We start from the raw sequence: 23,698 nt of genomic DNA, 5'->3' as shown, positions 1-23,698 counted from the left end.
AAGGTGTCGAGATAGCTGTCGTCGCTGAAGGGCTGTCATAATGAAGAGAGAAGGGGCAGCCTCAGCCTTGGAGGCCACTCCTGGGGCAAGGAGGAAGCAGACCCGAATGAACCAGCAGAAGAAAGGCCACAGTCTGCGCTGAGCCCTAGGCAGGATGTGGGGAGGAGTGGGGCAGGTGGCTGGCTCTGGCTAACACCAAGGAGGGGAATGAGGCAGATCAGCCAGGCCACAAAGCACAACCTGGTAAGTGCCAGGAGCACTGGGGCAGGAGGACCTGACCCGGGAATGAGCTCGGGGTAGGCTGCCCAGGGTGGCGAGTCTCAAGGGATGGTTTTGACAGGCAATGCTGAGTGTGAGGATTCCTGGGCAGGGCAACAGCATAACCATAGGTGGAAGAAATTATTGGGCCTGTTCAGGAAGCAGCTGCAGCTCGACAGAACCCCGGCGAACAGTGGGACATAAATCTAAAGATATCAGAAGACCATTTGGGGGATTATTCATGGAGAACCTCAAATATCAAGATGACGTGTGTATCGTGTGTATACGTAATTCATAATCAATTTCACTTTCACGACCATGAAATCTGCCTTAATCCCTCTTACTCGGGAACTAACATGATGGCAACAGCCAATCCTGTGATTCGGGGGATAATATCAAAGATACCATTGCTACTTACGACAGTTCTACATGCAGGACAGGCTGTCTTGGCTAAAGGCAGGGAGGCTGGCAATTCTGCTGTGACAGTGTCAGAGAGTCTCTCTCGCATTTTAAAAACTACAAACTCAGGGGCGCCTGGGTGACTCAGTCGGTTAAGCGGCCGACTTCGGCTCAGGTCATGATCTCGCGGTCCGTGAGTTCGAGCCCCATGTCGGGCTCTGTGCTGACAGCTCAGAGCCTGGAGCCTGTTTCAGATTCTGTGTCTCCCTCTCTCTGACCCTCCCCCGTTCATGCTGTCTCTCTGTCTCAAAAATAAATAAACGTTAAAAAAAATTTTTTTAATAAATAAATAAATAAATAAATAAAAATAAAAACTACAAACTCAGAGGTTGAATAATGAGTAATTCTGCCTCTTCCTCTTTAATATCAGGTACAAAATGCATAGCAAGGAAGTGAAGCATATTCTAATAAATGTACCTAAACCTGCAAAAACAATTTTGTTTTATGCCTTAACCTCCCCATGTTCCCACTTGTGTGATATGTACACTTCTTTCATCCCTGGGTTTGAAAAATGAGGGGAAAAAATGATCACATCTTCAAAAGTTTCCAAGGAAAGCAAAATAACCAGGTTCTTAAGAACCAGAGCATCAATAACTTCAGGAAACAGCTTAGGGATGTGACTCATCTCCTTAAGTAACAAGTAAGATGTGTATAATGTATAGATACTGATGTATATCATGTGTATGAACTGATGCCTGTTTAATTTTTAAAATCACATACAGGGGCGCCTGGGTGGCGCAGTCGGTTAAGCGTCCGACTTCAGCCAGGTCACGATCTCGCGGTCCGGGAGTTCGAGCCCCTCGTCGGGCTCTGGGCTGATGATGGCTCAGAGCCTGGAGCCTGTTTCCGATTCTGTGTCTCCCTCTCTCTCTGCCCCTCCCCCGTTCATGCTCTGTCTCTCTCTGTCCCAAAAATAAATAAACGTTGAAAAAAAAAAATTTAAAATCACATACAGTCATTAACATGATGTCACTTTCCCAGAGCACTGAACGTCCTATCAGAGAATAAGTAATAAAACCTCATCCCATCCTCTGAACAATAGAAAGAATAATTGTACCCACTTCACAGGGTCACTGAAAAATTTAATAAAATCATTTCAAGTGCTATGAATGCTGGGATGGAATCAGCAGCAATACAGGTAAGCCATGGCGACTGGTGTCCTACATCCACATAGGATGGAGATTCTGGTTCTGAACCAACTAAATGGGGTTCCTGGTGGAGAAGCTTGTAACTCAGTAGAGGAGACAAGGAGACAAACACATATAATATGATGAGACACAACTTGCCAACACAGGTAAGTGCAAAGTGCGTTAGGACTATAAAGAAAGGAATGCCTAACCGGTGGTGGGAAGGAATGTCAGGGAAGGTGAGGCTCTAGTGGAATGCATAGGGGCCACACAGGTAGGAAAGGGGAGAGGTCAGTCGGGTGAGAGTATGACGAAGAAGAGGGGAATTAACCGTCACCAAGTCTCAGGTCGCTAGCACAGAGAGAAGGCACGGCAGATGGTAATGGGAAGGTAGTCATAGGGTAAAGAAGCCTCATCACACAGGTAATAAGAATCAAGAGAATTTAAATACTTGTTTTGTTTTGTTTAAAAAAAAAAAACCTCTTTGGGAAAGGAAAGAGTAGATGAAGGATTTATGAAAGGCAACCTCTGAAGCTCTTGCATGATCCCAAGAGGCAGTGGGGATGGAGGGACGGGAGCAAAGTGAAGATATTTTGGAGATGCAAATTCTAAGGGTCAAAGGACAGATAAGGTTCATTATTGGGGTTTACAAGCAGAAGTTGAGGGGTGCTAAGAGCGTGGTGTTTTAGAGAACTCCAAACGCTGGCTTTCGGCAGCTAACTCAACAGATGGCAGGGTCACAGATGCTGTTCAGTTTGACACACGTGGAATTTGGATGCCCAGAGACATAGAAGCACCAGGTAAACCAAACTGATGGAAACCAAGCAGAGGGGGGTCTGGATTGGCGATGAGAACCAAGCAGATCCACCGAAATGGAAACACGTCGTTCATGCTCTCCTGGGCCGGACTGGGGCTAAGTGGTTGTTAAGTGACTCCAGGCCTCTCCAGAGCCCACAGACTACCAGCAACAGGACCATTCAAACCAGTATGGTAAAAATCTTAAGTGACTATGAGCCTGAGGACAGGGCTGGACGGACTCCTTAGCTCTGTGATTCTCAAGATGCAGCTGGTCAAGGACCAGGGCTGTTAGCATCATGGGAGTTCCTTAGAAACACAAATTCTTAAACCCCACCCCAGACCTACTGCCTCTTCTAGAAGCTGGAGTGGGCATGGAGAATAGCAATCTGTGTTTTAACAAGCCCTCCGGGTGATTCTGGTGCCCACTGGAGTTTCAGATCTACTACTGCCTTAGCTAATGCCCCAATTACTTGAGTGGAAAGGAGTGTGAAAAAAAGAATTCCCAGGAAATAGATTTCTAAAGACTTGAGGAAATTAAGTGTAAGTAAAGGATAAAGCATTAGGAACTTTTGCTAATTTCCAACACCGAGGGAGTTTTCCCTGTGAGCTAAAAGTTTGTAAGGCAAATTAGATCAAAGCAAGTGGCCCACACAATAAAGCTTCCTAATTTAGTAATGTGGTTCAGTACTAAAATTTCAAACATCACAAATGTGAAGAAGATATTCTGCTCGTCAGAGGATGCCACACCATCAGCCGATCTCTTTCTCATTTTCTCATCAGACGCCTCCCAACATCAAGCATTTAGGGGATGGCCACCTAGGGTTACAGGATCTCTGGATATGCAACAGCCCTCTGGGTCAAGCTAACCAACCAGGCTCAGGACGAAACCTTTGAGCAGGACCTAATTTAGTCCTCTAAGGAACTAAGCTAAATTACCCACGTTACCAAACTTTACGCACAAAATTGATCTAACAATGGCCACAGTATGTTTTTGTCCAGAAGCAAGGACATTGAAACAGGTCAGACAAAGACAAAACCAAGCCAAGAAATACAGAACCAACAAGAAAAAGGGAAAGGAAATTAAAACAATGTCAATTGCCATTTATAATCCAACTAAGATGTATAACCACCCCTAGCCCACAAGGACTCACTATTACCTTTTATCCAGAGATGCTCTAAACCCTCATCTACAAGCATTGCCTCATATCCTTTCATTCAGAATTATAAATAAATCAGAGATTATTTTTATAATCAATGTGCATGTAATGCATGGCAAAGGCATGGCTGGTCTGGGCAACGTGGACTTCCCCTCCCCTCCTGGCGCAAAAATCCCAGCCAGACCTGCATTTTTCCTGGGCTTTCTCCCCCTGACCTCTCAATGGGGTACTCACTCTCATGACCTTCTGGCCTACATGCAATCCATCCACACTGGGGATTTAACCAATTCTTGGCTATAACAACCCATTCTGCTTCAGGACCACGTATTACACGCCACAAACCTGCTCTACTGATGTTTTCCAAGCTGTTCCTTTCTTCTAACAGTCCCTCCTGTTGGGAGGTTGATATGAAGATCAATGAGTTAATGTTTGTCAAATACTTTAGGCTTCTCAGATGAAAGGCAACATTAAAGTTCAAGAGACCTGAGCTGGCATTACACTAGAGGTGTTGCAGTTGACTCTATATTTGGGCTTCAAAGAAGGAAAGAAATCAAGGCTGCAAAGACACTCCTTTGTGAAGATTGGCTAGCTTCTGCATTCTTGCTAAAATAAAGGCAGGCAGATTTGTTCTCAACATTCTTTAATTAACTGGACCCCAACATTAGAAATACAAGGATCTTTACATTAACACCGGACCCTTGTTTTCGTAAGTGGTATACAGGGAAAAGGATTCTTTTCCCTGCCCTTCTCTAAGTGGCTTTTCCTTCCCAAGCTTCCCTACTGTCTGATCATGCAATTCTCAACCTCCTCCTATATAAGGGGCCACATGAAAGCTGCCAGCCAACACATTTGCTTTGAGCCAACAGACCAAAAAAAAAAAAAAAAAAAAAAAAAGAAAGAAAGAAAATAAAAGGTCAAAGACAAAGCTTTATGTGTATGTTGGCATGCATGTGAACTCAGGCTGCTGGAAAAAAAAAATGACACAAAGAGCACATTCATGGCCACATATAACTCCTCAAACATATAAATAGCCATCCTTGACCCAACACCTACTCTGTGCAAGTCACTACGTCAGGAAGGGAACATAGAGCATCGCACTGAATTCACAAATACCCTGGCAAGTCAGTTACCACTGGCCCCACCTTGTAGATGAAAGAACGGCACTCCAAAGGGCTGCAAAGTTTGGCCAATGTTACCCAGCTGAAAAGAGGCGGAGCTGGAATTCAAACCTAGCTACATTTCAAACTCCCAAAGCTGGATCCCCTACTCCATCCAGCACACTGATAGACAGGAAAGCTGTAGAACTTGGTACACACCCCTTGGACTGCTCAGGAAGCACTGGGGGGGGGGGTGGTGCTGTGTGGCTCAGTCATCTTGATTTCTGTTCAGGTCATGATCTCATGGTTCATGAGATTGAACCCCACATCGGGCTCTGTGCAGACAGTGCAGAGCCTGCTTGGGATTCTCTCTCTTCCTCTCTCTGCTGCCTGCCCCCCTCCCCACCATGCTCTAAATAAATAAATACTTTAAAAAAAAAGAAAAGAAAGAAAGAAGAAGCAGCACTCCAGGGGGTTCAGACAGGGCAGGGTAAATTAAATCAGTAAGGGGAGATCTTATTTCAAACATCGGTTTCAATCTCCTCATTACCAAAACTTGTTTTCCCTCGTTCTTTTTTAATCAGCCCAAGCAGTAATGATTTAATTGGCTAATTAAGTATTTCATCTTATCTCTTTCCCTTGCCTTATCTCTAACAAAGTGCACAGCACAGAGCTGAGGCATAAAATGGGTTCCAATCCTACACAACCACTGGTGACTAAGAAATCCAAAGGCAGCATAGCAAGTGAAAAACAACAAGAATATGGAACCCAGGTGGGCTACACTGTACAATCAAAGGGTTTATGTTTGCTTCTCTGGAGAAAAAAAAAAAAAAATCTCCATAGTTCTTGACCCCTGGCCCATCCATTCAGGACAGACAGCAACCCTCCTAAAAATTCTGATTTTTCTCTGAATTATTTAGGTTCTTCCATAGTAAAACCGTCTAACTGTTCTCTTTCCATTCGAGCTGTCCGGCCCACACAGGGCACACACCCCTGAATAACTAAAGTGTGAATAATAACTGTGTTTAAACCAATGACGGAAGGCGGGCAAGTACGGGGATTGGCAAGAAAGGGCTTCCCCTCAGCCATGTCTGTGGTGCAGGTCCCACACCTCCAGTAAAACTCCTGTCAAGGGGCTGTTCTTGAGATAAGAGAAGGTGTTTGTGGAGGGGCTTGGATAAACACTCCAAACTGTACTCTCTCAGCTCTGCCACGTCAGCCAGGACTCAGCCACTCTGAAAACTGGTACGGTCCCACTTCAGCCCAGGGAAGAGGCACCCTTGAAAGGCAACCCACGTACAGAGTGCTACGGTACAGTGAGGAACCCTCTAGGCAGGATCTGCTGAATCCTGGACCATCAGGCTATACCCCAACTTGCCCGAAGATACTCCTGTTCTTGTAAAGTTTCCGAGAAAGAAAAACTAATCCTTACGACTGTGCTAAAGCAATAATGGCGTTTCAATGGAGAGAAAAACTGTAACACACACATGACACGTACATGGGCTCCTTCTGCACCTCGCGGCCACCCATTTAGATCAGGCAGAAGAGCATCATGTCGCTCAGCCCCCACTCATTAAGGCTATCATTTCCGTGGCACAAGCTTTTAACCCCGTCACCAAAAGATAAGCGGCTTTAATGCAAGGTTCTGTAAAGTTGCAGTATTATCACCTACTGCTGTCAAGTGGCTCTTTAAAAGGGAATCAAGTACCATTCTAATGAAAACAGGCACAGGCCAATTAGTGCCAATTAAAATGTTGATGGTCGCAAAACTGCTGCTTGTGGAAACAGCAAGGCATGGAAGGGTGTCCAAAAAGAGAGACTCATAAGAGGGTAACATGCTTCTAGTTTAATTTCTGATATCTATCTATCAATCTATCTATCTATCACACCCCAAAGAGCTGGGGCTATGATCTCTAGTTCAAATAGTCAGCTTTTTGAACTCCTTTTCTGGATGACTCTCACTTTGCACAAGCTGCTGCTTCTTCCTGGAATGCACCCTCCTCATCACTCCTACAGGTAAGCACCACTGTAACCCTGTAAACTCGGGGCACACCTCACCCCCTCATCAACAGAACCAAGCCTTCTCTGACTCTCAAAACACCTCTCCCTCACTACACTATAATTCTTATCAGCCTGTGGGTTTCCTCCAGGAGGCTGCAGTTACAGCTTGCTGAACTACCTTTGTATCCTGTTTCCCTAGCACAGTCTAGAAGCTCAATGCTAGGTTTGTTGAATGAATGGGTGAACTAGGCCATTTTAAGAAATTAACTCATTGCTGGAAACCCTGTAACCCTATATTCAGCCTGCAGTCTAGAGATTCCTCGCCTTCACAAAGAGCCTGCAACGGCCAGTTCCTGGACAGACTGAAGCCCAAACCCCACAATCTCCTTGATTTGTAGGTGGGGTTGGGGGGTGGGGGGACAGGAACAGAAGGAAGTGTTAGGGAATGCTAGGTAGGGGGACCACTATCTCCCTACTCCCTCAGAAAGGTGTAAAACTAACAAGTATTCAAAACCCAGATTTAGGGGTCATGCCCGGGAGAGAGGAGAGACTTATGAACAACACCCTCAGAACTTGTTCATACTCAGAACTTTGAAAGTTTGAGGTGCAGACCTGTTCTGAAATTATGTGGCCCCAGGTTTTGTCCCTACGAGCCAGCCCGACCACCCGAGTAGGGGCCAAGAAGGCCAGGAGTTTGGTGGCAAGGCTGGGGCCTAGTGGGAGCGCATAAAAACTCCTCTGCCTCCCAAGATCCCGTCCCCCCTGGGCAGGCGGGGAGCGGAGTGGGGCCGGGGAGCAGCGTTCCTCTCCCGCCGGAGCCAGAGCGACGTCGTTCTTCTCTCATCTTCCGGCTCCCACCGCTCGGGTCTCTCCAGCTGCCTTTCCAGGCCCTTTCTCGGTTCCCAAAAAGCAGGAGGGAACGGGAAGGAGGGGGGCGACGGTGTGGGTTTAACCGCAAACTCTCTCCAGACAGCGCTCACCTTCCACCTTCACTGCCCAGACCAGACGTGCGCCTCAGGTCAGGCAGCTCCCACCGGGACAGAAGACGCCTGCGGCCCGGCCACCTCGCGCCCCCCACCGCTCTGCCAGCGTCCCGGGCCGCCGATCGCGAGCTGGCGCTGCCGGCGTTGGTCCCCGCCGTCGGCCGGACGCCCGGAGCGCCCTGGCGGCCCCCAACCTCGGGCCCGACTTCCCGCGCCGCAGACGGCGCTTACCTGCTTACATGGCCCCGTCGGTGCCCCGGAGTCCCGCGCGGAAAGGCTGTCGTCCGCGGCGGTGGCGGCGGCGGCGGAGCCCCAATTCCCTAAGGAATTGATTCCAGTGGCTGGCGGAGGAGGGGCGGAGGGAAGGAGCCGGAGGAGGCGAAAGGGGAGGGAGGTTTCCGCCGCGATCCCGGCGCACCGACAAGGAGAAAAGGAGAGCCACCTAGGCACGGGGTTGTCTGTCCCGCCGGAGGGGGGCCGGGGCCAGGAGGCCGCGGAGGATGGGTGAGGTGGGAGGGGAGGGACAGACCGCGACCACCGGGTGTCTGCGGCTCCCCGAGGACCGGAGCCGGGAGGGCGGGCAGCGGAGCGAGGAGGAGCGCGGCAACCTGCCCCCGGACTGCGCCGGCTGCGCCCGCTCGCTCGGGGCGGGGGGAGAAAAAGTTGGGCAGAACTTTCCGGGGCCGCGAGAGCCCGGGCGGCAGGAAATGCGAGCGGCCGGGAGAGGAGGGAGGAAGGGGCCGTGCGATGGGAGGGGACGGAGCAGGCGCCGGCGGCCGTGGCTCCCCCCACCCCCGGGCCGGGCGGCGGCGCAGGGGGCCGGAGGCGGAGGGAGCGCGGGGCGCGCGGCCGGGGGCGGGGAGGAATGCGCCCGAGAGGCGCGCGCGGCGGGGCGGCGGGGGGGGGGGCGTCCGCGCGGGGGAGCGCCGAAACTTGGAGCCCGAGCTCCCGGGCTGGAGGCGAGCCGGCCTCGGGGACGTCACAGCGCTGGAATCCGAGGAATGCCGGGCGGCAGGAGCTCCGTGTGCAGGCCCGGGAGCAGTCGCGCACTTTTGGAGCGGTGGCTTGGGGAACTGTTTAAAGGTGAGGGCTGAGGAGGGAGGCCGGGTGAAACCCTGGAGTCAGAGACGTGGGAGTGGAGAAGGAAAAGCGACCGCAGCCGGCACGACCTAGCGCCGCTCCTGGCGGAGGCAGGGACGGGGGCGGGAAGGGGGGAACAAAAATCCCCCTTAGACCTTCGGAAACCGCAGGGGCGGGGCAGGGGCGGCCACTCGCGGGCCCCGACCGTGGGCAGGGACGGGACGTCTCATCTGGGAGAAACCCTCCGAGCGGGGCGTCCCCAGGCAGCCACTGCACAAGGGGAGACAGACCAGGGGAAAGGAAGGTGGCTTCCCGAGCATGCAATCTCCAGGTCTCTCCCCAGCGCACCGGGAGTCTCTGCGTCCTGGATCTGGCGTCTAACTCCCCCCCCCCCCCGCTTCTCCCCACGCGCCGAATCGCGCAAGCAGTTTTCTGTGTGCTGGGAGCTGGAATACGTCGTTTCCCCGGTTCTTTCCGTGCCCCAGCCTTGCCCCTCCCCGCCTGGGTGGGCACTGGGAGGGAACTTCCTTAGCACTTTCAGAGGTGGGGTTAACGCGACGCAGCGGCCGTGATGGTAAAAGCACCCAGCCTGGCGAGGGAATCTGGGTTTAGGACCAGCCCTGCTCATGACCCAAGGGGTGATGGAGCCTCCCAGCTCCTGAAAGCCTTGGCTCTTGTAGCTGTAAAAATCGTTTTCTTAGTATCGTCTACTTTTCCGTGGTCCTTTGCGTTACCAAAAATATGTCTTAGGGGTCTGTTCTCTTACCAGGACTCAAAACCCAATCCTTTAGCCCTTTCTTAGGTTGAAAAGGGTCCTTGGAGTCGTTGTCACAGAAGATGTCCCAGATTGCTTCAGTGTCCCACATCTCATACAAAAATCCGGAGCTCTCAGGGAAGAGAACTGGGAACTAAAAAGCAAAACCTACTGTGCTCATCATGTACAAATTTGTGGTGACTTGACTTCTCTGAGTATTTGCCAACCGCCGGAACAGTGAAGTCAAGAAGCCTCCACACAGGGGCGGAAGGAAAAGGCTGAAGAAAATTGAAGTCAGTTTCTCAAACTTTCAAGGAGATAGCTGGATGGCTTCAGTATGGACTTGCTAGATTTCCAAAGAAAATTTCCGAACGCTTTGCTGTGCTCCAGGAAGTATGAAAAGTACTGTATGTGCCCCCCCCCCGTGTGATTACCCCATTTCCTAGACGAGAAAAGCGAGGAGTGAAGAAATCACCTGTCTCACCAAGGTTCACAACAGCGAGTGAACTAGGATAATGGACCCTTGTCTGGCCCCAAAATTGCAAGCTCTTACACTCTTCAAAATTTCACCAACATAGGATTCACATTAAAAATAAGTAAATCCCTGCAGGCTCTCAAAGTGATACAGAGGAGAGGCCTCTTGGGGTCTTGGAGGAAAAGAAATGGCACTTGTGCATTGCCCCTCTGTGATACCAAACTCTGAGGACAGAATGCCGAGACAGCGGTGGTATGGAGGCACAAAGGTTGCATGTAGACATACGATTCTGGTTCTGCCTCTGACCAGCCAGGTGACCCTGAACAAGCCACTTCACCCCGAGGCCTAAGTTTATTTTTTAAGTGGAGTGTGACATGGAGGTCAGAGTTTGGTTGAATTACTTCATCTCTGAGGTCTTTCCCGGTTCTGACCTTGAATGAATGTATGGTCCTCCAGGCAGACCGCATGCCTATGGAGGAAGCTAAGTGATAAAGCCAGAAGGTCTCAGGGAGAGAACTGTTTTCACACTGCCTTCGGAATCAGAATGAATGTGGGGGGTGTTGCGGGGTGTTCACAGGCAAAATACACACATACACACACACACACACACAACCCACACACTAAGATTTAGCACTAAGCCTGCAGACTCCATTTAAATAATTTTACTTCTAAAAATTAAAAAAATATATTATTAATTTAGAAACCCATGAAGTACATCCGACCAGCCATATTTCTGTCTTTAGAATAGATCACAGAAAAGCAATACACAAGTAAGAATATTTTTTTCATGTTTATTTTTGAGAGAGAGAGAGAGCGTGAGTGGGGAAGGGGCAGAGAGAGGGAGACAGGATCTGAGCTTTCAGCACAGAGCCCTCCACGGGGCTCAAACTCATGAACTGTGAGATCATAACCTGAGCTGAAACCAGACGCTCAACCCACTGAGCCACCCAGGCACCCCAGAATATTTTTTAAATAGTCCAATGTGAAGTGAAAAAAAGCCTTTCATTCTTTGAATAACTATAGAAAAGCTAGTCAGTCACAAGCTACTTTTAAAAAAGAAAAAAAAAAAAACACTTCCTAAATCTGCATCACACTCAAATCTCCTTAATATGCATCAGAATGAACAGGATAGTTGATAGCACAGGTCCCAAATACATCGTGACAGGTTTACTTGAAAACTTTGCAGTTTTAGGAACTTGTCAATATTAAATATCCCCCCAAATATTTCAACTTGTTGTAAACCTGATTCAGACTCTAAATACAGGCAGAATCTCATGGGCCCTCATGATTCTTCCTATCTCCAATTTTTCCTCCCATTAATTTATTAATTGTACACCTTCAGAAACATTGAAATCACTCAAAGCAAAACAAAACAAGTTCCTCAATCAAAGAGGACAGGAAAGTAAGCAAACTATTGCGGGAAAATGCTTATGATCTCCAGCGTTCTTCCACAAATGTTAAAGTCCTATATATTATTCATGTATTTGTTTTTATCCTAAAAGAATATTTGGAAGCTGATAGTAATGGTGGGAAATAACAATGGGGAGCTTTTTAAAAATACATAATGCTGGTCTGTATCCCCTGCTCCCCATATTTCATTCATCTTAGTCCCTGAGTTCAGGGTGGAAGCTTGGGTCGGTGTATGTGTGTAACTCATATTTTTAGACAGTATTTTATTGAGAACATTTTCACATTCAATAAAAAGCACGACCTTCATTGTATGTACAGTTTGACGATTTTTTTTATATGGATGCATCCATGGGACCACCGTCCAGACCCAAGATACAGAAAATGTCCATCACCACAAAAATTTCCCTTGTGTGACCTCTCAGTCTGTATCACCTCTCCAGGCTAACTTCTGTCACTATAGAGTAGTTTTGCTAGTTCTCAAACTTCATGACTGGAATTACACTGTGTGTGTGTGTATATGTGTGTGTACATATCACTTTGCTTATCCATTCTCCTGTTGATGTTTTTGAAAACATTTCCGAAGTAATTCCGTTATACCAGCCCCCTTTAATTCAGAACCACTGACTTAACAGCACAAATATAACAAAATAAGTCTAGATTATTAACACAAAAACATGTTAAGCATGAGAAGGGAAGAAAGAGAACACTTTGGAAGGATGAAATTTAAGAGTGCTTTAATCGTTGTGTGCATTCAGAGCTCCTTATTAATGAAAACAAATTAGCGAATTGACTACAATATGAACTTCTTGTTATCTGGTGATTTTTTTTTAAAGCTACATGATTCTGCAGAGTTGTTGTGTACAGCCACGAGTATAGTACCCAATGCCACTCCATGAGCTAAAATAGTCTGGAGTGTGAATGGCATTCTCTGGAGTTGTGCAATGTGGTGACCAGGGCACTGCGCATTCTCCCTTTAGAGATAGTTTCGTGGTACCTGCTTTGGAAGAATCATTTCTGACGCAGAAGACTGAGCCCTTCTTCCCTCCTGGTTGCATCTTTGAGGCTTTTCGTTTGAGTAAGAGAAGGGCCCCCACCCCAGCCTTTCCCAAGGTTGACTAAGCCAGGAAGTCACATTCTTCTCAAATGTTGGGAAAATGATGAGAGACTTATGGAGGCACAGATTAGATGAAAGAGTACACTGTTTATTTGGGTTTGCTCTGTAGTCTGGAGGTTTGGCATTACCTGCATCCTTTCATGTCACACAGTGTCTCCATTTCGTCATGTGTCCTAATGTTTCAACTCTCCCGCTCCTGACGCATCCTCCTCTCTGGCCATTTCCTCTCCATTTCATTTCTCTTTCCTTTGCCCATTCTTCAGCAGAAGGCGCTCTGCCTCCCACAGGGACTGACTACTCCCTGACCTGAGCCAAAGGAGAAAGAGCCTCCATTTCCATGCCAGTCAACCTAAGCCACAAGTGAATTATTTCCTTGTTACTTCCTTCTGGAAAGAATGTCAAACACAAACATTTTGAGGTTGTACTTTTTTCAGGCTGGGAGGAGAAAGGCGAATCAGTGTCCTGAGACGCTTTGCCAGCTCTTCTGGCGGCTACAGTTGACCACTGGGCAATGATGTCAGCTAGCTATCTGGACATCAGGCAGACTCGCTCTAGGCACATCACTAGTTTTTCCAACGAAAATGTACATGATTCAGCCAGTTGGTTACTCTTTAAAAAGTCAATGCACTAGCAGTATGTATTAATCAAGAACACTCTAGAAAGAGTAATGCACCTGCATAATTGGTACTTTCAGCAAGATTTAAAGGAAATAAAACCTAGGCAGTATTAAGTATCTCACCAATTTCAATGTATTCATTATCCTTCTGTACTAATTTCGCCTTGGGTTGCAAACACCCTTTGAATCATACCTTAAAGGCACAAGCTCTCCGATCGTATTCACCTGGCTCACCTTTCCTCACCTCCCTCAGCCCCAACATTGCCTTCCAGCTTTTCCAGGCTTGATAGAAAACACACAACTTCTCTCCCAACACACTGGCATATGCACACACACATCAAATCACCACGTCCTCTGTAGGGCACACTGCTAGTGATGAGCTTACCCCATCGTTACTGCTTAAAATCATGTGTTTTCCGGAAAAGGAGGCTTTTACTGCTCCCGTAATCTCTTCTAGGAGACCTTCTTCATTGTGATTTAACCAATTTTAAACTTTGTAATGGAATTGAATCATTAACAAACCGTTTTCCATAGTCACTTATCTATGGTTGTTAATCTCAAAAACATCCTCTAATGTTGAGTGCAACAGATCTAATAGGCCAGGGCCACCGTCTTAACACAAGTTCCCTTGGTTTAAGAACAAAACCCCACTTCAGACTGTTAAAGCAAAAAAGGAATTCATTGGCAAGATACCGAAACATGTCATGGAATCCGTGAGAAAGAAGGGCAAGACCAAAGAACCGCGAGGATACTCTGCTTTTCTGTCTGGAGGTAAGATCCTCTACACTTGCCTGTGTCCAGACTTAATAGCTATGTGACCCTGGGCAAATACTCTCACACCTGAATTTCCTCAAAAAGGGAAGTGATGTAAAAAGGGGGAAATGATGAACATATCTACTTCGTAGAGTTGTGGTGATGATTAAATTAGTCAACATGTGAAAAACTCTTAGAACGGTACCTGACACACACTGAGCTCTCAATTATGGTACCTACCAACATCATCAACCTTGTTCTGTATCTGCAGGCTGGTTTCTGTCCTTCAGCAGGGACTGAATCTCATATCCAGATTCTCAGGAGAAAGAACGTGGCTTGAGATGTCAAACCAGGGCGTTGGAGAAGGAACAGGCTGCTGTGACTGGACCCAGCCCTTCGTTTGGAAAGGACAGTTCCCAGAATGGAGACAGTAGCTGGGAAAAGGAGGCCTACAACTGGAAACCACACCAATGAGGGAAGGGAGAAATTTTTTACCAAACTCAAGTCTTGGGAATCCCTCTGTTCACTCTGTAACTATCTATTCCATCTATGCAAAGGGCCAAATCCAGCTTCTCATGTGTAGAGAAGAAAGCGACCCACTAGGGAGGTAAGTGACACAGGGTGGAAGGTAAGGGAATCAATATCCATTGAGCACTTACTATGCTGTAGGAACAAGGCTAGGTCCTGTGTATATATAATCTGAAATAATCCTTGTGACAGTGTTTGAGTGTCATGAACTGAACTGTGTTCCTCCAAAATTCATATGTTGAAGTCCTAACCCCCAATATGATCGTATTTGAAAATCAGGCCTTTGTGGAGATAATTAAGGTTAAGTCAGCTGAGTGTCCGACTTCGGCTCAGGTCATGATATGGTTATGGGTTCGAGCCCCATGTCAGGCTCTGTGCTGACAGCTCAGAGCCTGGAGCCTGCTTCGGATCTGTCTCTCTCTCTCTGTCTGTCTCTGTCTGTCTCTCTCTGTCTCTCTCTGTCTCTCTCTCAAAAATAAACATTAAAAAAAATTTTTTTAAAGGTTAAATGTGGTCATAAGGGTGAGACCCTTATCCAGTAGGACTGGTATCCTTCTAACAGGAGGAAGAGATACCAGAGCCCTTGTTTCTGTGCATGCACAGAGGAAAGGCCACATGAGGACATAGCAAGAAAGAAGGAGAGAGGCCTCGCCAGAAATTAACCCTGACAGCACCTTAACCTTGGACTTCCAGCCTCCAGCACTGTGAGAAAATCAATTTCTGTTGTTTAAGCCACACAGTCCGTAGTATTTTGTTATGGCAGCCTGGGCAGACTAACACATTCAGGTTAGTGTTTCTTCTTGTCTCCCAGAGAAATAAACTGAGACCTCAAGACATTAAGTACCTTGTACTTAGATATGTACTAAAACATCAAGTACCTAAGTGAATGGTAGAACCAAGATTCAGGCCTCCTCATCTCTACTTCTGAAGTTCACGTTCATTTTATTCTATTATGTTGCTGCAGAGTTTTTTAAGTACCACTGTGAGTCAGGTGGCCGAAATTAAATGGGATAGTAAAAACAGGGGACATAAAAACATCGGCAGGATAGAGTGTGTTCTAAACTCCCCCCCTTACAGTGGTTCCCCAGGGGACAGCCCTACTTGGCCAATAATAAATTGTGCTACCGAGAAGACACATATCCAGAGTTTACGTCTCCAGTTATTTCAAGTCCTTCCTTTCCCACGTTTATCTGAGTGTTCCCAGCAAAAGAGGAAATGGATGCTGCTGCTCTAAGATCAGACAGCAAATCCTTTCGAAGAACTTTAATACCTTGCTACTGCTTATTTCATTAGTCCCCGAGACGCCCATGAGTTGATGTTCTCACCTGCGTGGAGTCAGAAGTAGCAAGTCAGGTCCATGGTTCCTCCGGCACACAAGAGGTTGCTTTGGACTGGCACGAAGTCACGCCTTCTGGGAGTGTCGAGTCATTTCTGTTCGTGACAGCCATCTCAGAAGGTCAGAAATACCAATACCCTAATTTCTCAGAATAGTTAGTTGTGATTCTCTCCTCCGTGAACTGAGCTGCACTGTTTTTCTTCCCGCTTCTATTCCTACCTGGCCCAGCTCTTAGGGAGGTACCCAGCTATAGAATTTGTCATGGCTGACCAAGGAGCCATCAACACCTCCACTGAGCTGCGTGAGGGCAGGTACACGAAGCTATAATTATCCCCGTCTAAGCTTCTTCAGAATGTCTGCCTGAGGCCATTTTGTGGCATGCTAGTGGGAATAAGTGCCAGGTTGCTAAGAATTACTGGGATAGAGAAATTCTGAGTGAAATCTTGAAATTATTGTTCACAAGAGATAAGGAGAGTGATGGTGAAGCACATTATTACACTAAGTCAAGCCAGCCCCACATTTCTGAGTAAAAAAGGTCAACAGATTCCCATCTTCACGATGTACATTTTTGAGTCCTTTCCACCAACCTCAGAAAAAAAACCTTTGGAGCTAAAGGGTCTGTATTTACCTTCTCATAATTATGGTGTTCAGAATCAAGGGGCCAGTCCAGATATGGCTCTCTTCCTGACACTGTCTCTGTGTGTTAACGTTGATAGCTGCACCAAACCTCTGGGACAGTGTGCAACGTAAGAAAGCTCGGTTACCATCTTATGGGCCACTGACTCTTCTCCTTCCAGAAGTCCTAGATGACAAATTTAAATATAACCCCACATAGGCAGCAATTCCTTAGTTTATTTTTCCTTCATCTCCTTAGTTCTGGGCGTGCTTTTTTAAATACAATCTAAACACCTAGAAGAAGTTGTCGGCAGGTAATAATGCAAACTGCGCTACCAGATTTATGGAGGTGAGAAATGGACAGCCTTCCAGACGGATTACAAATCCAGAGATGACTGGAAAGGAAAACAAGAACAGGGTGCATTGGTTTCTGACATGGGCAGCTGTGGCCAGAACACTCGTGCTCTGAGAGGTATGGGAGATGAAAGGAATCTTCTGCTGTGATTAGTGAAAAGGAACAACCTTCGCTGGGGGAGGGAAGGATCGGGTCATGTTTAGGATGCCTTTCTAAAGTACATGGGCACCTCAGCCTGCAGGGGTGAGATAGGGTTACCCTCGGGTATGGGCAGGGCTGTGTAAGAGAATCCAACAGCACTAAATCAAAACCTGTCCTAATCCTGGCTGCTTCCTGGCCACCTCCCCTAGACTAAGGGGTGACTCAGAGTGTGCCTGGCTCTGGGACTTCAAACATTTCTGAGTAATTCCCACAGACCTGGACAAGGGCAATTAGAGGACTGGTTTGGAATGACCACTGTGGATCAAAAGATACTTCCTGTGGCCAGCAGGGAGAAGGCAATTGCCCAGGAAGCTCAATTTTGAGGTGTCTTCTGCTCAACTAGAAGGCAGAGGTGTCTTCCACCATACTAAATCATAGAGGCTGGAAAGAATTTGCTAAATAAGAAGGCTCCCTTCCACGGTCGGCACCTCCGATTTAGTGGAGTACGCAAAGACAAAGTTTTCAAATAATGAAAGAGAAGCTGAATTGTTAGTGATGGATGAAGACCCAAATGATCTGGCCACTGGCTACCTCTCTGACCTAATTTCCAACTGCTATTCCCTGGCTCACTCTGCTCCCAAGCAGGGTATCCGCATTCTGCCATTCCTTGAACATGCCGAGTACTCTCCGACCTCAGGACCTTTGCACTTGCTGTTACTGCCACCAAGAACTCCACTCCTCCAGATGCTTCCTGCCTCGTTCACTCACCTTATTCCTTCCATAGACCTTTCCCAGCCATCCTGCCAAAATAGTACCTCTTCACAACACCATTTTCTATTCCTTTACCCTGCTCTAATTTCGTTATTAGCACTCACAGTGCCTCACATTGTTATCTATTTACGTGTATTGCCTTTTTCCTTCCCCCCCACCCCACCTTCTACCCCAGAAATTCCATAGCTTCAAAGATTTTTGTCTGTTTTGTATTCCACTGCCTGGAGCATAGATCTTCAACAAGTATTTATTGAATTGTTAAATAAGAAATTGTATTATTTTATGTCAGTATACGCCATTGTTTTCTGTGCTCAGAATCCTACCTATATTCTATGATTTCATCTTTACAACAGCCCTATGACGTGGGAGTTACTGTCTGCCATCTATAGATGAAGAAATTGAGGATTAGAGAGAGGAAGTGACTTGTCTGTTTTTGTTGTTATTTTTAGATTGTGGTTTCTGTGTTTTGGGGGGTTTCGATGCTTGTTTTTAAAGACCTCAGTGGCATTGAGTTGAGGCATCCAGACTTCTCCCCAGCTCCTGCCACACCGTCTCCCTCAGTTCATGCACAGGCTCTCTTCTGCTTACTGTGTATTCGTCCCCTCTTTATGTCCTATGCCCAACTTCATTCTCCTCCTCCTCCAGACTGGCAGCTGATAGAGTAGACCCACGGCAGTAAATAGTCGTCCAGAGTATGTGCTCCAGCTAGCTTGCCTGGCCTGACCTCCTGGCTTTGCCACTCACTCACTGTGTGACATTAGGAAATTCTTGGTCATTATTGCTTGAACTATTGGCCTCCTTCCATTTCCTTTTGTTCTTCTGGTGTCCCTACCAAATGGACTTGGACACATGTCTGATTCTCCAAATTTCTTTTCCATTCTTTACCCTGTCCTTTTGCAGTGCCTCCAGGCAAAACTCCTTGGCCTAATCTTCCAGCTCACATATTTACTAGATACTTATTACTATTATTTTTGGAGTGTTTTTTAAATTTTTTTTTAGTGTTTATTTATTTTTGAGAGAGAGAGAGAGACAGAGACAGAGCGTGAGTGGGGGAGGGGCTGAGAGAGAGGGAGACACAGAATCCAAACCAGGCTCTAGGCTCTGAGCTGTCAGCACAGAACCCGACGCAGGGTTCGAACCCATGAACCACAAAATCATGACCTGAGCCAAAGTCAGACGCTTAACTGACTGAGCCACCCATGAGCCCTGGAAGTTTGTACTCTTTTACAACCTCTCCCTATTTTCCCCAGCCCCCGGCCCCTGGCAACCACTGTTCTACCCTTTGTTTCTTTGAGTTTAACTTTTTCTCTTTTTCTCCTTTTCTCCTTTTCTTTCTTTCTTTCTTTCTTTCTTTCTTTCTTTCTTTCTTTCTGGAGTCCACATATAAATGATATCATACAGTACTCTTTGCCTCTGTCTGGCAGAACTACTTCTTAATATTTCTAATTCTTTTACTCAACTGCTTATTCTCACTTTCTGTTCCCAGTAAATTCTCTCATTTCTTTAAGCATATTTATTACTCTGGCTTTTACTTCTTTTCCTGTTTTTTCATGAGTTCTGCCTTCTCCGGTATAAGTTATTCCATTTGTTGTCCTCCCAACTTGCAGCTCTCAGAACCTGCCCTCTGAGCCCATCCTTGCCCCTTCCGGACATCGAGCTGCCTTGATTAGGAAAATGCACCCGTGGAGAGGGGCAGACATCTAGCAAGACTGTGCTTCTCCAGGTGAATCGGTGTGTGTGCTGGCTGCCATGTGCCTTTGTGGGAGACACATGGCACTGTGCTCACCTGGTCTCCAAAGAACCTCTGAATAATCTTTTATTGGAGGCAGCCACTCTGTATTACAAGCAGATGCCCACAGGAGGGTGAGAGCAGGGGTGTGTGTGTGTGTGTGGAGGGGAGTTCTTGGGGACTGGTCAGACCAGCTATACTCCTTGCCATCTGCTCATCACTCTACCAGGTCAGAGCTCTGCCTTGTGGTTACCCACTGCTTCTGGCCTGTCCCCTGATACCCTGCCCCTACAATCATCACCAAAAGGAAGGGGGAAATCTGCCTAGGGCAATACAGGGATGATGAAAGGGCAGAACTAAAACATTGTCCCCCAAACCTGGTCCCTATTTGTGACCCTAGGCCTTCCCTACCCCTGGCTACTTTCCCTGCCCGTGGACAGAATCAACCTCTATCCACCTCAGGAGTTTCTGGGACTCATTGCTGAGAACAGCTGTCAGGTTCATCCTTTCCTATGGCATCTGTGCAGGAGAGAATACCGGGGCCGCCGTGCTTCTAGCCTCTGCTGCTTTGCTGTGTTGCTGCACATTACAGCCCTGTAAATTTTCTAAGATCACCAAGCTGGCAAGTGATGGGATTCAAACCCTAGTCTTTTTTTTTTTTTTTTTTACTCCAAATCTGTGTTTTAATCCCAACACTCAGGGTTTGCTGACAGATGATTGGGTCGAAGTATACATCCAACTAAAACAATTATTTCATTCCAGGTATTTTCCACTAAATGGAATCTGGCTCCTTAGAGAAATGGTGGACTCCAGGTCTGAGGAAAGAAATATACAAGAAAGCAATCAAAAGAACACTAGAGTCATCATCAAAGGATTCAGGAACCACCTTGAAGAGACTCTCAGTGGCTAAAGATGGGTCCATTTTAGCGTCTAGAAGGATGATAATGGCAATTAGTTGTAACATTTCAACTGTTTGTCAAATGATATGAGAAAAATAATTAGTCACCACTAAAACCAACTCATTATTTTGAAAAATGATAAACAGAGGGACGGAAAGAAACCATCTTGTTTTCGCTAAGAAATTATACCACGGAAAATCAAGTAGCAGATGAGGAGGTTTTTTTCATTATAGAAATATCCTAGATAACAAATAGAAGGGATGATAAAATCATCATTAGATGATATTAGAATACCATCATTTTTCCACCTTGGATAAAGTAGGATCAAGGCATGAGCTTCAGTGGTTGCTAACGTCACAAAAAAGAGACACTAAACTATCACTATCTTGCTTTGAAAGAGATAACCTGAATCTGATCAAACTGCTAGAATAGATTAAGCTACCAGCTATCAATTATAAAAAAAATACAAGAGCCCAGGAATATGTTCAAACAGACCTCAAGAGAAGCAGTCAGCAAAATGTGAGGTATGGAAAACTCTAGATGAAATTTTTCTTTAAAAACAAATACATCTCAACAATAAGGGAATGAATTAGGGGTAAGTTTACAGATTAAAAAAGACTTAAAAGATGTATCAACTATCACAACATGTGACCTTATTTGTATCCTGATTTAAGTAAACTCAAACAAAAAGCTGTTTATGCCATTTATGAAGACATTTGAACACTGATTAGACATTAATGAATTATTGTAAAATATTTTAGATATGATAACTGGTATTGTGTCTATGTTAAAAATAAAGAGTCCTCTTCTTTTATATTTTTTAAAAATGTTCATTATTTGAGAAAGAGACAGAGAGCAAGCAGGGGAGGGGCAGAGAGAGAGGGAGACACAGAATCGGAAGCAGGCTCCAGGCTCTGAGCCCTCACACAGATCCTGACGTGGGGCTCAAACCCACGAACCTCGAGATCATGACCTGAGGCCAGAGGCAGAAGGTCGACCGACTGAGGCACCCAGGCACCCCAAGCGTCCTCTTCTTTTAGAAACATATATTGAAATATCTACAGGGGCACCTGGGTGGCTCAGTCAGTTGCGTGTCCAACTCTTGACTTTGGCTCAGGTCACGATCCCAGGGTTATAGATCCCACCCGGTGTCAAGCTCCGTGCTGAGTGTGGAGCCTGCTTGGGATTCTGTCTCTCTCCCTCTGCCCCTCTCCCCGACTCGTACGCTCTCTCTCTCTAAAGTAAATAAAAATTAAAAAATAAAGAAATATCTGTGGTTGAAATGTAATATCTGATTTTGTTTCCCGTAACACAGAGGTGGGAAATGGAATGTGCATAAAACAAGACTGTCAACGAGTTGACCATTATTGAGGCTGAGCCACAGGTATACGGGAGTTTGTCACACTATCCTGGTTAATTTTGTATGAATATGAAATAACGAGGTTGAAAAGTGAATAATAATTAAAAGTTTAAAAATGGATATATTACAAAAATCATCTGTTCTCATTTCAAACAATATTGAAGTATTTGATTAAAAGGAAGATTATCTGTTTTCACATCCTCCCACTTCCATTTTAACACTCCCCAGAGATAATCACTTTAATTCTGTACTGATGCAGACAAAAGTTTTGTGTGTTTTGAATTTTTTTTCCCCTTAAGTGCAAGAAAAAGCCAAGATTAAGCATTAGTTGCTACAAAATGCTGACTGTGAGTCATCCTACATTTGGGGCAACACATACACAAGATTTTTTTTTAAGTCTGGAAGTACATAGGCCGAATAGTTAACAACATAGGGGAGAAAATGACATTTTCACCTGCACTAAATTTGAGATTTGGACCCAGCAAAGCAAGTTCAAAGGTACCTCACTTTGGAGATAATATAATATAAAAATCTCAAATTTAGGAAAAAAATTTGTTCTAGATTGGGTGGAAGGAATCTTCACTAAAAACAAGTAACTATAGGGGCGCCTGGGTGGTGCAGTCGGTTAAGCGTCCGACTTCAGCCAGGTCACGATCTCGCGGTCCGTGAGTTCGAGCCCCGCGTCAGGCTCTGGGCTGATGGCTCAGAGCCTGGAGCCTGTTTCCAATTCTGTGTCTCCCTCTCTCTCTGCCCCTCCCCCATTCATGCTCTGTCTCTCTCTGTCCCAAAAATAAATAAACTTTAAAAAAAAAAAAAATTTTAAAAAACAAGTAACTATAACCAAAGGCTCCTTTAAAATGTGAACAGGACTGTTGATTTTAATTTTTAAAATTTTATTAAATTTATATGGAGGTTTTTAAATGCCTACACATGCACACACCCCATGGTCCATGATCTGGATTGGACATCAGGAGACCCAAATCTTGAGGTAAGCCCTGGAGAGGGCAGCAAAAGAACTGACCAATCCTCTCAATTCAGTTTTTTTTTACACCATTTGTGTCACCTAGAATTATTCCATTAAAATAGTTGATAAGTTCATCACAGTAGACTTGTCCAGGAAAGAGGAGAACAGAAAGCTCAGAAAGCATAAAAATATAAATAGAGACCAAGTATCATAACTAGATGAACCTTATTTAAAAACAGAGAGAAACACTTAGTGTGTATATCATTATTTCTCTTCTGACAAGGAGCAGGAAGATGGACTTGTGGGGCCCTTCCACATGCCAGGAACCACCTACTCCCACCCATCTGCCCAGCCAGCTCCATATGTTCTATCAAGTCAACGGAATATTTTTATGATACTTTTCCAATTAAAGAGAGCATCTTTTCTACCCAGTTTTTCTACAAACTCCTTATGAACACTTATATGATTGCATTTGTGCTAAATCCAATCTATTTCTTATAGACTATAGGCAGATGAATTAATGTTAATTATTTCCTGTGCACATAGTTGATCTTAACATTATCTCAAAAGTATTTAATAATCCCCTATTGTTTGCTAAGTGCTGAGAATACACGGTTGAGGAAGACACCTTCCATATTTAGACCAAAATAGGTCTTTGTTGCCATCTTTCAATACCTTCCTCTAACTAACGACAGCATTTTGGATGAATACATGCTCTTTGATAAAGATGGGTGGTGTAGTTTTTTAAATAATAGAATATGGGGAGAATGTTCAGTAACTTGTTTTCTTGAAAGAACATTATTACCACATTTTCCTGTATTCTTTCATTTAAAAAAGAATCATTCAAACTAAATGATATTTGGCATAAAGCCTCAAAAACTGTTATGGCATAATCAAATCATGAAAACAGGATTGGGA

General features: G+C 45.7%; 2 protein-coding genes and 2 long non-coding RNA genes across 17 annotated transcripts in view; 1 reads left to right on the top strand and 3 right to left on the bottom strand.

The window, feature by feature from the left end:
* Positions 1-8,276, bottom strand: part of PTPN14 (protein tyrosine phosphatase non-receptor type 14) — a 177,940-nt gene extending 169,664 nt beyond the window's left edge. For 2 of the 3 annotated variants that reach the window (XM_047841372.1, XM_047841377.1), the window contains exon 1: positions 8,112-8,276. The gene's annotated coding sequence lies outside the window, so the exon portion shown is untranslated. Of the gene's footprint in view, positions 1-7,877; positions 7,897-8,111 lie in introns of those variants that run through there. The other variant, XM_047841376.1, reaches the window with a different exon arrangement.
* Positions 1,361-21,305, top strand: LOC125155768 (translation initiation factor IF-2-like). 10 transcript variants are annotated; one of them, XR_007148338.1, is made up of 6 exons: positions 1,361-1,373; positions 9,006-9,009; positions 10,575-14,100; positions 14,354-14,689; positions 19,436-19,551; positions 20,320-21,305. XR_007148338.1 is itself a non-coding variant. In XM_047841382.1 (4 exons), exons 1-2 carry the CDS (start codon positions 8,381-8,383, stop codon positions 14,380-14,382), a joined length of 612 nt encoding a protein of 203 aa, XP_047697338.1. In that variant the 3' UTR covers positions 14,383-14,689; positions 19,436-19,551; positions 20,320-21,305. The 10 variants fall into 10 exon arrangements, 7 of the variants coding, with proteins under 7 accessions (XP_047697338.1, XP_047697339.1, XP_047697336.1 ...); XM_047841382.1 differs by lacking the exons at positions 1,361-1,373; positions 9,006-9,009; positions 10,575-14,100 and adding an exon at positions 8,381-8,963; XM_047841383.1 differs by lacking the exons at positions 1,361-1,373; positions 9,006-9,009; positions 10,575-14,100 and adding an exon at positions 8,381-8,963 and having other exon boundaries at positions 19,436-19,691.
* LOC125155770 (uncharacterized) lies at positions 12,940-16,657 on the bottom strand. The gene is made up of 3 exons (XR_007148343.1): positions 16,575-16,657; positions 15,936-16,041; positions 12,940-13,019 (listed from the first exon to the last, which is right to left on the bottom strand). It is a non-coding gene; the product is annotated as an uncharacterized LOC125155770 (long non-coding RNA).
* The window catches only part of LOC125155769 (uncharacterized), a 31,822-nt gene continuing 24,790 nt past the window's right edge, over positions 16,667-23,698 (bottom strand). Inside the window, exon 4 of one of the 3 annotated variants that reach the window (XR_007148341.1) lies at positions 16,667-16,748. This is a non-coding gene — a long non-coding RNA (uncharacterized LOC125155769). The remainder of the gene's footprint in view (positions 16,749-23,698) is intronic. The other 2 variants (XR_007148340.1, XR_007148342.1) reach the window with 2 other exon arrangements.

This window comes from Prionailurus viverrinus, chromosome F1 (assembly GCF_022837055.1).
Source record: "Prionailurus viverrinus isolate Anna chromosome F1, UM_Priviv_1.0, whole genome shotgun sequence".
Lineage (NCBI taxonomy): Eukaryota > Metazoa > Chordata > Mammalia > Carnivora > Felidae > Prionailurus > Prionailurus viverrinus.
Note: the sequence above shows the minus strand (reverse complement) of the source record. Positions and strands in the feature narration are given on the sequence as shown.